The following is a 14,439-nucleotide window of genomic DNA, read 5'->3' on the forward strand; positions in this document are numbered from 1 at the left end:
TGGAAACTTCCGTCGATGAGAGGCCTTCCTGACACAATGTAACAATGCGGATCTATCAGACTTCGGAATTGACCTCCTAGACAACACAAATAGTGCATTTTCTTCCTGGTGTTACGACTGGAAATGATTGGCTGTCTTACCCATTCCGTCGCACAGGCACCGCGCATATATGGTTGTGCGGGTTGAGTGACATGTATGAACAATGTAAGGGACTGTGTCATTGACGCAATATACGCATTCAACGTCAGTGTTCAGCAGACCTTGGAACCGAGGTGATGCAACGTTGTTTTTGATGTGCGTATTTTAAATAGCATATGAGTGTTAATCTCAAATATCAACAGCCAGTATTATTGAAAATTAATAATTATGTAAGACAACGAAACAGAAAATATTAAGATACATTTTTCATTTCTGTACGAAACAATTACAATACAATAAATTAAAAAGAGAGAGGTAGATGATATCTCAGAGTCCACTCTGAGGAAAAAAGGCGTTCAACTTAAAGCATTTCTAAGTAACAGGTTTATACTATTGTACCTTTTAACGACGGTTTCATTATTAATGAACAGTTGCAGTTAAATTATAAAAAATTTATATCTAAATTTGAGCCCCTTTTTTTCTCGGAGTAGACTCTAAGATATCATTTTCCTCACTCTTTTTCATTTACTACATTATAATCGTTTCATACAAAAATGTACCCAATATTAGATAATTTTTCATTTTGCATAATCCTGGCTATTCATATTTGATATGAATACTGATATGCCATTTAAAATATTTTTGGAAAGTTAGGTAGCTGTATCTTCGATTTTTGCTAGATAGCGTGACGTTTTCCATGCCTATGTTGTGATAACTTCGGTATGTGTGGCTCTAGTCTGATGTCACCTCCAGTGATTGATACCTCACGCAGCTCTTAGCGGCTTGGCGTATACCGAGCTGCTCCATGTACTAGCAGTTACTAGCTCTGTGTCAGTTTCACTGTTTTATGTGGTTTTAATATTAACTTCGAAATGAAGTATTTTATGTGAGTATAAAATGAGAGTATTATTGCTCTTAAATTCGTTCGACACTTATTACAAGAGAAAACAGCCATCTTATACATCTGTTCGGTGTAAAAGCTCGTTATTCTTTAGTTTTTTCTGTGATAACATTTATTGTAATCTCTTTAGGTAATCGTGCATTTTCTGATGAAGACACCTGTAGCTGATGTCGAAACCTGGTAAAAGTAACATTTTGTTGCGAGTGGTTGGCTGTTTTATATCTATCTTATTCTTGTACGATTGCGGTCTCACAACCATGTTTAAAATTTTAATGCTCATAGGTCTAGGTTCAAATGGTTCAAATGGCTATGAGCGTTATGGGACTTAACAAAGGCTGGCTCTGAGCACTATGGGACTTAACATCTGAGGTCATCAGTCCCCTAGAACTTAGGACTACTTAAACCTAACTAACCTAAGGACATCACACACATCCATGCTCGAGGCAGGATTCGAACCTGCGACCGTAGCGGTCGCGCGGTTCCAGACTGAAGCGCCTAGAACCGCTCGGCCACACCGGCCGGCGGGACTTAACATCTGTGGTCATCAGTCCCCTAGAATTTAGAACTACTTAAACCTAACTAACCTAAGGACATCACACACATCCATGCCCGAGGCAGGATTCGAACCTGCGACCGTACCGGTCGCGCGGTTCCAGACTGAAGTGCCTAGAACCGCTCGCCAACCCCCGCCGACCATAGGTCTAGTTTGACAAGGATGGGGCAGTAGTCGATCGTGTCTTTATAGCAGGAACCATCCCGGGATATGCCTGAAGTAATTTAGGGAACTATGGTAAACCCGAATTAGACTGGCCGGATGAAGACTGGAACCTCCACCCTCCCAAATACAAGGCCAGTCCGTTTAAAACAGTACTACCTCGTTCGGTTTATCCCTAGTGTACAATACTGTTTTCTAAAGAAGTTATTTAATGATGTAAATGGCTTGTGCTACACTGTTCATTCATTTCGCACACCCAGTCACTACACACACAACACACACTACACTCATTTTTTATAAAGTACTGACGTCAGCACCATAGCGACGATGTTTCAATTTCGTTTTCCGTACAGCAGCTTCCCATTTGCTAGTCTGAGAAACTGAGGTAGCATCCCTCTTATAATAAGAGATCTGTTCAAAAAATTTCCACATAAAATTTTTCTGAACTTACCTTTTACTTATTCTGCATGGTCTCCTTCGAAATGCTCTCCTCCACATTGATACACTGCTCCCAACGCCGTCTCTCAGCAAGCAGTCTTGGTAAGCCTCTTGCTGGATCGCGCGAAGCGCCGTCTGCGGATTTTCTTTTAACTCGTCTGTCGTTGCAAATCTTCGTCTTTAAATGGGGTTTTCAGCTTTGGAAATAAAAAAAACTATGCGGGGACCAGGTCTGGAGAGCACGGAGGATGAGGCAGCACAGTGATTTCGTTTCTGTGCAATAGTCACGCACCAACAGGGATGAATGTGCGGGTGCGTTATCGTGATGCAAGAGCCATGAATTGTCTCAGCACATTTCAGGCCATTTCCTTCTCACATTTTCTCGCAGGCGTCGCAAAACGTCCTGATAGTACCAGCGATTAACAGTTTGTCCCTGTGGCACGAATTCATGATGAACCGTTTCCTTCAAAGTCAAAGAATATCAATATGTCATTGACATTTGACCTACCTGAAGAGCTTTCCTTGATCTTGGAGAAAATTTCCCGACCCATTGTGAAGACTGAACGTCGGTCTCAACATCAAAACCATAGACCCATGTGTTATCACTAGTTATGATTCTCTCCATCTACATCTACGTGATTACTCTGCTATTCAAAATTAAGTGCCTGGCAGAGGGTTCAATGAACCACCTTCAAACTGTCTCTCTACCGTTCCACTCTCGAACGGCGAGGGGAAAGCGAGCACTTAAATTTTTCTGTACGAGCCCTGATTTCTCTTATTTTATCGTGATGATCATTTCTACCTATGTTTGTGGGTGCCAGCAGAATGTTTTCGCAATCGTAGGAGAAAACTGGTGATTGAAATTTTATGAGAAGATCCCGTCGCAACTAAAAACGCCTTTGTTTTAATGATTGCATATCTTGTCAGTGCACTATCTCCCCTGTTTCGGAATAACACAAAACGAGCCGCCCTTTTTTGAAATTTTTCCATATCACCCGTCAGTTCCACCTGACACGGATCCCACATCGCACAGTAATACAATAGGGCGGACAAGTGTAGCGTAATCAGTCCCTTTAGTAGATCTGTTGCACCTTCTAAGTGTTCTGCCAGTGAATCGCAGTCTTTTGTTTGCTCTGCCCACAACATTATCTATGTGATCGTTCCAATTTAGGTTATTTCTAATTGTAATCCCTCAGTATTTAGTCGAATTTACAGCCTTCAGATTTGTGTGACTTTTCGCGTAATCGAAATTTGACGGATTTCTTTCAGTACTCATGTGAATAACTTCACACTTTTCTTTATTCAGGGTCAACTGCCACTTTTCGCACCACACAGATATCTTATCTAAATCATTTTGCAGTTCATTTAGGTCATCTGATGACTTTACAAGACGGTAAACGACAGCATCATCTGCAAATCATCTAAAAGGGCTATTCAGATTGTCTCCTATGTCGTTAATATAGATCAGGAACAATAGAGGGCCTACAACACTTTTTGGGGAACGACGGATAATATTTCTGTTTTACTCGATGTTTTTCCGTCTATTACTACGAACTGTGACCCTTCTGACAGGAAATTACGAATCCAGTCGCACAACTGAGGCGATATTCCATAGGCGCACAGTTTGGTTAGAAGACGCTTGTGGGGAACGGTGTCGAAAGCCTTCTGAAAATCTAAAAATATGGAGTCAATTTGACATCCCCTGTCGATAGCACTCATTACTTCACGAGTATAAAGAGCTAGTTGTGTTCCGCAAGAACGATATTTTCTGAATCCGTGCTGGCTATGTGTCAGTAAATCGTTTTCTTCGAGGTACTTCATAATGTTCGAATACAGTATATGATGCAAAATCCTACTGCAATACGAAGTTAGTGATATGGGCCTGTAATTCAGCGGATTACTCCTATTTCCCTTTTTGGGTATTGGTGTGACTTGAGCAACATTCCAGTCTTTAGGTACGGAACTTTCTGTGAGCGAGCAGTTGTATATAATTGCTAAATATGGAGCTGTTGCAGCAGCATACTCTGAAAGGAACCTGACTGGTATACCATCCGGACCGGAAGCCTTGCCTTTATTAAGTGATTTAAGCTGCTTTGCTACACCGAGGATACCCACTTCTATGTTTCTCATCATCGCAATTGTTCTTGATTGGAATTCGGGAATATTTACTTCGTCTTCTTTGGTGAAGGAGTTTCGGAAAACCGTCTTTAATAACTCTGCTTTGGTAGCACTGTCATCGGTGACTTCGCCGTTGTTATCGCGCAGTGAAGGTATTGATTGCATCTTACCACTGGTGTGCTTTATATGCGACCAGAACATCTTTGGATTTTATGCCAGATTCCAAGACAGAGTTTCGGTGTAGGAATTATTAAAAGCATCTCACATTGAAACACGCGCTGTATTTCGAACTTCTGCAAAACTCTGCCAATCTTCGGGATTTTGCGTTCTTTTAAATTTGGCATGCTTTTTTCGTTGCTTCTGCAACAGCGATCTGGCCCGTTTTGTGTACCACAGAGGGTCAGTACCATCACTTATTAATTTATGTGGTATATATCTCTCAATTGCCGTCTATACTATCTCTTTGAAATCATTCCACATCTTTTCTACGTTTACGTGATCAGATCGGAAGGAATGGAGACTGTCTCTTGAAAAGGAGTTAAGAGCATTTCTATCAGCTTTTTTAAATAGATGTACTTTGCGTTTCTTTTTGATGGTTGTGGGTGTTACGGCATTCAGCCCAGCTGCAACTGCCTTGTGATCGCTAATTCCTGTATTCGTCATGATACTCCCTATTTGTCCAGGATTATTTGTTGCTAAGAGGTCAAGTATGCTTTCGCAACCATTTACGCTTCGAGTAGGCTCATGAAGTAATTGTTCAAAATAATTTTCTGAGAAAGCATTCAGTACAATTTCGGATGACGTTTTGTGCCTGCCGCCGACTTTAAATTTACAATTTTTCCAGCACATCGAGAGTAGATTGAAGTCGCCACCGACTATAATTGTATGAGTGGGGTACCTATTTGAAATGAGACTCAAGTTTTCTTTGAACTGCTCAGCAACTATATCTTCTGAGTGGGGGATGGGGGGGGGGGGGGGGGTCGGTAAAGCGATCCAATTAATAGTTTAGTCCGATTGTCATGTATAACCTCTACCCGTACTATTTCGCAGGAACTATCTACTCCAATTTCACTACAAGGCAAACTACTTCTGACAGCAATAAATACTCCACCAACCAACTGTACTTAATCTATGCTTTCTGATCACTGTTAGATCGTTTGAAAAAATTTCGGCTGAACTTATTTCCGGCTTTAGCCAGCTTTCTGTACCTATGACTATTTGAGCTTCAGTGCTTTCTATTAGGGCTTGGAGCTCTGGTTCTTTCCCAGCACAGCTACGACAACTACGAGTATAATAACGATCGTTTTTACAACTACCTTACTGTGTTTCACCTGCCCCCTTATGGACAGACGCCCTTTCTGTGGTTTCCTGAGACCCTCTAACCTAAAAAACCGCCCAGTCCCTTCCACACAGCCCCCGCTACCCGTGTAGCAGCTTCCTGTGTGTAGTGGACTCCTGACGTATTAAGTGGAACCCGTAAACCCACCACCCGATGGCACAAGTCAAGGAATCTGCAGCCTACACGGTCACAGAACCGCCTGAGCCTCTGATTCAGACCCTCCACTCGGCTCTGCACCAAAGGACCACAGTCGGTTCTGCCGACGTTGCTGCAGATGGTGAGCTCTGCCTTAATCTCGGAAGCTAGACTGGCAGTCTTTACCATTTCCGCTAGCCGCCAGAAGCCAGAGAGAATCTCCTCCGATCCAAAGCGACACACTTCATTGGTACCGACATGGGCTACCACCTGCAGTTGGCTGCACCGTGTACTCTTCAGGGCATCCGGAAGCACCCTTTCCACATCCGGAATGACTACCCCCCGGTATGCACACGGAGTGCACATTGGCTTCCTTCACCTCCTTGGCAGCCATGTTCCTAAGGGGCTGCATTACGCGCCTAACGTTGGAGCTCCCAACTACCAGCAAACCCACACTCTGTGAATGCCCAGACCTTGCGGGCCGAGAAGCTTCCTCTGGAACGGGGTGGACGACTGCATCCGGCTCAGACACTTCGTCAGCCACAGATAACGCCCGAAACCTGTTCGTCAAACGAACCGGGGAGGCCCTACGATCGGCCCCACGGAGAGTCTTTCGCTGCCTGCCCGACTTAGGAATGATCTCCCACTCGACCACGGGTGAGGGGGTCAACCTAAGTGCAGGCAGTTCCCAGGGCGGCCACAGCAGTGGATCGATCGGGGACATGTGAATCGTTCTCGACGTCCTCGCATCCCCGCGCCCGACCACCCACAGTTATGCCCCTTGGCAGCAGCCCTAAGCTGTGTGACGGAAGCCAACCCTGCCTGGAGCGGTAAGCGAAGGGTCACCAACTCAGCTCGCATCTGTACAAAGCAATCACAGTGCCTATCCATTTCTGAACTCGCTCCTGTTTGAAACTCGTAAAAATATGTAATAAACAAAAGGTGTACTCGCCTTATTAGCAGCAGGAACTCGCGGTGCTCTCTCACTGACGACCTAAGCGACAACTTAAGGAACATCTCGTTCTCATTTGCGTAATCCAGAAGCTTTTCATTGATTGCGAACGAAGGTCTTTCTGATCTTGACTCATGGGTCATGGGACGAACTTGGCGGCAACACGATGCTTTCTAAGATGTTATGTCAGGATTTGATAACCTGATCTAATTGAAATGTTAGATTCTTCTAAAATCTCTCGGGTAGTCAGTCTTCAATTGGCATGCACAATTTCGTTGACGTTCCTGACATGAGCGTCGTCAGTAGACGTCGAAGGGCGCCCAGAACGAAGGTCATCTTTAACTTCTGTCCAGCCATTTTTAAACCGTGTAAACAATTCGTAACACCGAGTAGAGTTTAAGAACCCGTCACCGTAGGCTTCCTCCATCATTTGGTGTTTCTCGGTAAAAGTTTTCTGTAGTTCCACGAAAAATTTAATGCAGACTCGTTGTTTCTCTAACACTGCCATCTCGAAATTCGCAAACTGCGTGACACAACGTTCTACGCAATACAGCACTGAACAATAACTAACAGAAATACGACAGTGAAACTTCCAGCAGTTAAACATTAAACACAGATGTGTGCAGGGACGCCAACCGTATTTCGCTCCAGCACACCATTGGCCTGAAATTTCGAGTGTTTCGCATTTTTTATTATTATTATTTTTTTTTTTTTGAACAGACCTCGTAAATGAGTTGCTGAGCTCAGAAAGAGGATGTTGTAGTCCAGAGACTGGTTTGATGCAGTTCTCCATGCTACTCTATTGCAACTTCTTCATCTACGATTAACTACTGCAACCTACATCCTTCTGAATCTGTTTAGTGTATTCATCCTTAGGTCTCCCTCTACAACTTTTACGCTCCACGCTTCCCTCCAATACTAAACTGCTGATCCCTTGATGCCTCAGAACGTGTCCTACCAACCGATCCCTCCTTCTAGTCAAGTTTGGCCACAAAATTCCTCATCTCCCCAATTCTATTCAGTACCTCCTCATTAGTTACGTGATCTACCCATCTAATCTTCAGTATTCTTCTGTAGCACCACATTTCGAAAGCTCCTATTCTCTTCTTATCTAAACTATTTGTCGCCCATGTTTCACTTCCATACAAGGCTACACTCCACACAAATACTCTCAGAAAAGATTTCCTCGCACTCGAATCTATACTCGATGTTAACAAATTTCTCTTCTTTAGAAACGCTTTCTTTGCCATTTCCAGTCTACATTTTATATCCTCACTACTTCGACCATCATCAGTTATTTTGCGCGCCAAACAGCAAAACTCATCTGCTACTTTAAGTGTATCATTTCCTAATCTAAAGAGGATAAGCTGTTAGTATTACCCATTTTATAGGAGTAATATTTTCCTGAATAAAAAAAAAGTAAAGAAAAAAGTAACAAAAAACACAGTTGGAGAAGGGTAATGTAACAGATGTTTTACTGTCGTTATTATAATTTATTTGTGTTACTTTTTTACCAAAGCCCTGTCCTGTATTACCTAGCAATTCTTCACTGCATAGAATGTATGGCTCAACAGGCACTTTTTGACTACCTTTTTAAATCAGTTTGTTTTAGTAAATTTAGTCTAGATCTTGTTTCATAATCATGCACAGACCTGTATGAGCAGTAATTATCGACGTTACTTTTGATGTGCACAACTGATTGGTAAATAAATTTTAATTTAAAGAAAAATTCATTGGTGAAATATATATAGTGATTGTGTTCACTAAATGTGTGTAGTCTTAGAGCCACAGCGTATTTGTATATACACTGAATCGCCAAAGAAACTGGTATAGGCATGCTTATTCCCTTCCACAAACTGCTGCAGATTTCAATGCTGGGCCATCAACAAGTGTCAGCGCGTGAACCATTCATCGGAACTCATCGATATGGGCTTTCGGAGCCGAAGGCCCACTCGTGTACCCTTGATGACTGCACGGCACAAAGCTTTAACCTCGGCTGGGCCCGTCAACACCGACATTGGATTGTTGATGACTGGAAACATGTTGCCTGGTCGGACGAGTCTCGTTTCAAAGATGGACTTACGGGTATGGAGACAACCTCATGAATCCATGGAACCTGCGTTTCAGCAGTGGACTGTTCAAGTTGGTGGAGGCTTTGTAATGGTGTGGGGAGTGTGCAGTTGGAATGATGTGGGACCCCTGACACGTCTATATACGACTCTGACAGGTGACACGTACATAAGCATCCTGTCTGACCACTTGCATCCATTCATGTCCATTGTGTATTCCGACGGACTTCGGCAACTGCAGCAGGACAATGCGACACCCCACACGTCCAGAATTGTTACACAGTGGCTCCAGGAGCACTCTTCTGAGTTGAAATACTTCCGCTGGCCACAAAACTCCGCAGACATGAACATTATTGAGCATATCTGGGATACCTTGCAAGGTGCTGTTCAGGAGAGATCTCCAACCCCCTGTACTCTTACGGATTTATGGACAGCCCTGCGGGATTCAAGGTGTCAGTTCCCTCCAACACTATTTCAGACGTTAGTCGAGTCCATGCCACATCGTCTTGCGGCACTTCTGCGTACTCGCGGAGGCTCTACACGTTATTAGGCAGGTGAATCAGTTTCTTTGCCTCTTCATTGTATCTGGATATAAAACTGTTTATACGCAAGCTTCACAAGCAACCTCATTAGAAATCTTTACAAATTAAACACAAAAATGGTTATAAGAAAAGACTTTTTACACGCTCAAATCGTTTGTAAACTGTTCAAAAGATAACCTAATATACAAATTGCATCTTCAGTCCACAAAAAAGTGTTTGTTCTTGTATAGAGTTCTTAAATTAATCAGTGGAACATCAACTACATATAAATTCTTGAATATGCATTAACTGATAAAAATTAGTAAATTAGGTCCACCATTTTCTCTTTCGTAATTTTTATGTTTTACTGGTGTTCTGAACTGATCCGACAACAGATTTTGTGCACCTCTTTCAACCTAGGTCCTGTAACCTAGTCACACGGGGAGTTCTAGGCGTAACCTATAGTTCAATAGACTTCTTGCAAACGTGTCATCATTTTGAAGCCACACGCTTTATCGAAGACGACAAGCACTGTCTATCGACTTCCGCGATCGTTTGGTTCACAACACACGAGGCGAACATGAAATTTAAAATTGATAACATTCACCTCTAGTAGAGAGAACTGGAGATTACGCTTTTTTCTCTACTGCAAGGAACGTTAACCTCGAAGTTTCATCTTTTATAACTGTGTAAAGTGCTGCGTTCGCGTGAACTGGACTGTGGGAAAGGCACAGATTAAATTGTTGGCAAGATTTATCTCCGAAACCTACTGGAAAAGTTGTACTAACTACTTTCCTAATACCGTAGGCCTTCATCAGACCCAAAAACAAGACGACTTACTGTGTAGAAAAAATAAATGAAACACAGTAGGAAAAGTAAAATCTGAAACCAGCTAGCCTTAAATCCAATAACGCACTTGTACATATTCAGAAGTATTCTTAAAGGTATCTTAACAAAAATAAGCTTATTTTTAGAACTCTGAAAACTAGTTTCAGTAGCTAGTCTGTAATCTGAAAGGGTGCGTAGCCATTCTAGCAGGCGAATATATCTTATGGCCAACGAATAAACGCTGTTTCAAAACACCAACGCATTGGGCGTCTCTCGAAAACGCGTCACTATTGGTAAAATTTGGTTTAGTAAAATGACGAAAAACTCACTTTAATCGAAGACATTTGCTTGAAAAAGAAGTGTCCTAAAGAATCAGCACGCAAATTGTCTTTTATATACTTCATAAGTGTCTCAGACTAAGTTACCTTTTCATTCTGTTGCATATGTGGTAATCTTTCCTCCGTTTCTTCTTTTTTTTTTATTCTGAGAGCAAGTTTATTTACCAGATGAACGACGTGTCAACATTTATTCGCATTTTCGGCTTTCATGCTTAATGTGTGAATTACTAAGTGATAACTCACACCTGATATATATATATATATATATATATATATATATATATATATATATATATATATATATATATATAGCAATCTGTACACAGCACCGAAAATATTAGAGCAGGAAAAACTTCTATTAGCCTAATAACGAAGTCCCAGATCCTTTTAGAGAGGCAAAGGCGAAAAAAATCGTATATAGTAGGACGCAAAGCACTGTCATAGCTACCCTATATTTGGTAACTCAACGCATGTAACCGTACACCACAGTGAACTAGCGGAATTCCAGCTCTTGCATTGTAACGTAAAGCTCGTCAAGGCTTTAACAGCCGGTACATCATTATGTGACGTTTAAGTATAACAAAACGTACGAAGAATGGTGTGTTTCTATAAAGCTTTAATGTGTCATTGCCTTGAAACGACAGATTTTCATAACACGAAAGTTATGTAACGAAATCGTTGTTGTTGTGGTCTTCAGTCCAGAGATTGGTTTGATGCAGCTCTCCATGCTACTCTATCCTCTGCAAGCTTCTTCATCTCCCAGTACCTACTGCAGCCTACATCCTTCTGAATCTGTTTAGTGTATTCATCTCTTGGTCTCCCTCTACGATTTTTACCCTCCACGCTGCCCTCCAATGATCCCTTGGTGCCTCAGAACATGTCCTACTAACCGATCCCTTCTTCTAGTCAAGTTGGGCCACAAATTTCTCTTCTCCCCAATTCTATTCAGTACCTCCTCATTAGTTATGTGACCTACCCACTTCAGCACTGTTCTGTAGCACCATATTTCGAAAGTTTCTATTCTCTTCTTGTCTAAACTATTTATCGTCCATGTTTCACTTCCACATATGCCTACACCCCTCACAAATCCTTCAGAAACGACTTCCTGACACTTAAATCTATACTCGATGTTAACAAATTTCCCTTCTTTACAAACACTTTCCTTGCCATTGCCAGTCTACATTTTATATCCTCTCTACTTCGACCATCATCAGTTGTTTTGGTCCCCAAAATAGCAAAACTCATCTACTACTTTAAGTATCTCATTTCCTAATCTGATTTCTCTAAGTCTACAAATGCTAGAAGCGTAGGTTTGCCTTTCCTTAATCTATCTTTTAAGATAGGGTCTGTATTGCCTCACGTATTCTAATATTTCTACGGAATCCAAACCGATCTTCCCCAAGGTCGGCTTCTACCAGTTTTTTCATTCGTCTGTAAAGAATTCGTGTTAGGATTTTGCAGCCCTCATATATTTAACTGGTAGTTCGGTAATTTTCACACCTGTCAACACCTTCTTTCTTTGGGATTGGAAGTATTATATTCTTCTTGAAGTCTGAGGGTATTTCGCCTGTTTCGTACATCTTGCTCGCCAGGTGGTAGAGTTCTGTCAGGGCTGGCTCTAACAAGGCTATCAGTAGTTCTAATGGAATGTTGTCTACTCCCGGGTCCTTGTTTTGACTTAGGTCTTTCGGTGCTGTGTCAAATTCTTCACGCAGTATCATATCTCCCATTTCATCTTCCCCTACGCCCTCTTCCATTTCCATAATATTGTCCTCAAGAACATCGCCCTTGTATAGACCCTCTATATACTCCTTCCATCTTTCTGCTTTCCCTTCTTTGCTTAGAACTGTGTTTCCATCTGAGCTCTTGATATTCATACAAGTGGCTCTCTTTTCTCCAAAGCTCTCTTTAATTTATCTGTAGGCAGTATCTATATTACCCCTAGTGATATATGCCTCTACATCCTTACATTTGTCCTCTAGCCATCCCTACTTAGCCATTTTGCACTTCCTCTAGATCTCATTTTTGAGACGTTTGTATTCCTTTTTGCCTGCTTCATTTACTGCATTTTTATTTATGGAATCCAATATGGTGCTTCCCAAGCGCCCAGCATCGAATGTTAACGACAGCCGATAGCAGTTCCTGGGGTCTTCGATAAGCGTGTGTGACGTCAAAATAGCGTCGTGTTGCACAAAGTTTGAAGCTTTGGTTACCCGAATTCACACGTGACAATGTATATCCACAATCCAACGCAGTGAATCTACTTCAAACTGACACAGGCCCCTCACGAGAGTGACATCTTTTGTTCGACCAGTACCAGTGTTTCTTCAGTGTGAGACCAATTAGGCAGCAAAAAGTAGCGACGAACACTATCCGTACTGTGACCTATACATATGTTATGCAGTATATACACTCGATCTACTTCAATCCCCTAACACTTTTCTGTCGCACAATGTGTGTAAAGAAAATCTTACTCAGGGTTTAAACATTCTGTTTCAGGTCGAACGCCTGATGGACCAAGTTATCTGGGATGAAGTGGCTTTCACCGGCTTAAAATTTTTCTCCATCACCAGGAAACTGATATTAACAGTAAGTACGCTGTGCTTTGCGCAAACTAAACAACTCACCGGACAAAATTGTAGCCATCATCTTAACACATACATCTACATGACTACTGCGCAATTCACACTTAAATGCCTGGCAGAGGGTTCATAGAACCACTTTCCCACTCCTTCTCTACCGACCCACCCTTTGACAGCGCTCAGGAAAAACGTGTTATATCCTAGCCAGTAATGCCACCCGAGCCCGCTGCCAAAAGATTGGCAGCATCAAAGTCCGGACGCCGTCCGCATAAGCAGCGCCAGCGAGACAGCAAATCGCCGCAAGTCTGCGCGCGCCACCGCTGGCTTCTGGTTTCTTAAGCGCTGGAGTCGCGAGCGCTAGGACAGTTCTGTATTCGCCGCTCAGTTGGATACTCGCCACCGAATTGTGTACTTGCTAGTCAGTTGTGTGTTCATCGCAGCAGAGTTGTTTGTCGTCAGCCGACGCTGACCTAGCCGCTCCGACTCGAACTAGACAGATTCTGTAGACACGGAGTTCACTACTGTGTATCTGTATCTTCATCAATAAAGATAAGTACCGACTTTTATTTAATCAGAGTGTTTGGGTTTTCATCTTTCTGTTCACTGTTCCAGCGGACCGGTCGGCCCGCTATTAAAAGTGTGGCGGTGACTTCGTAAGCCGTTTCTACAGCGAATTGTTTGTCGCTACGAACGCCGCCACAAAAAAACGAATACTTAAATCTTTCGGTGCAAGCTCTGACTTCTCTTACTTATTTACAACGATAATGTTTTCCTATGTATGTGGCTGTCAACAAAATATTTTCGCTTTCAGAGGAGAACGTTTGAGATTGAAATCTCCTGAAGAGATCCCGTCGCAACGAAAAATGCCTTTATTTTAATGATGATTGCCACCGTAACTCGCCGTATCGTTTCCTCTCTCGCTCTCGCTCTCTCTCTCTCTTTCTCACTCTCTCTCTCTCTCTCTCTCTCTCTCTCTCCCCTCTCTCTCTCTCTCCCATTCTGCGATAACACAAAATGAAGTGCTCTTCGTTGAACTTTGTTCGATGTCCTCTATCAGTTCAGTCTGCACCCCTATTTTCTAGCACAGGTCGCACAACCGTAGTGTAGGCAGTCTCTCTAGTATGCCCGTTGAATCTTCTAACAAGTGAAACTGCCCATCGTTGTGAGATGGCCCAGTGGATACCTCGTCAAAAACTGAACACATATCAAGCATGAAAACAGGCAAAAAATGTACTGAACTGTGATAAAAGAAGCAAAATAGAAACAGTGAACGGTTCAAGCTCAAGACATGCACTACCGACCAAGCTTGCGTAGCCACGGCGTCTTGGTTGTGTGGGCACGGTCTAACACAATGCAGGCACGGTA

The 14,439-nt window shown here is 42.5% G+C and overlaps 1 protein-coding gene across 1 annotated transcript in view; it reads left to right on the forward strand.

Moving 5' to 3' along the window:
• The window catches only part of LOC124775263 (gustatory receptor for sugar taste 64e-like), a 155,989-nt gene that overhangs the window by 110,228 nt on the left and 31,322 nt on the right, over nucleotides 1-14,439 (forward strand). The window contains 1 exon segment of the mRNA XM_047250102.1: nucleotides 12,992-13,081. Coding sequence (XP_047106058.1) covers nucleotides 12,992-13,081 — 90 coding nt within the window.

Source organism: Schistocerca piceifrons, chromosome 2 (assembly GCF_021461385.2).
Source record: "Schistocerca piceifrons isolate TAMUIC-IGC-003096 chromosome 2, iqSchPice1.1, whole genome shotgun sequence".
NCBI lineage: Eukaryota > Metazoa > Arthropoda > Insecta > Orthoptera > Acrididae > Schistocerca > Schistocerca piceifrons.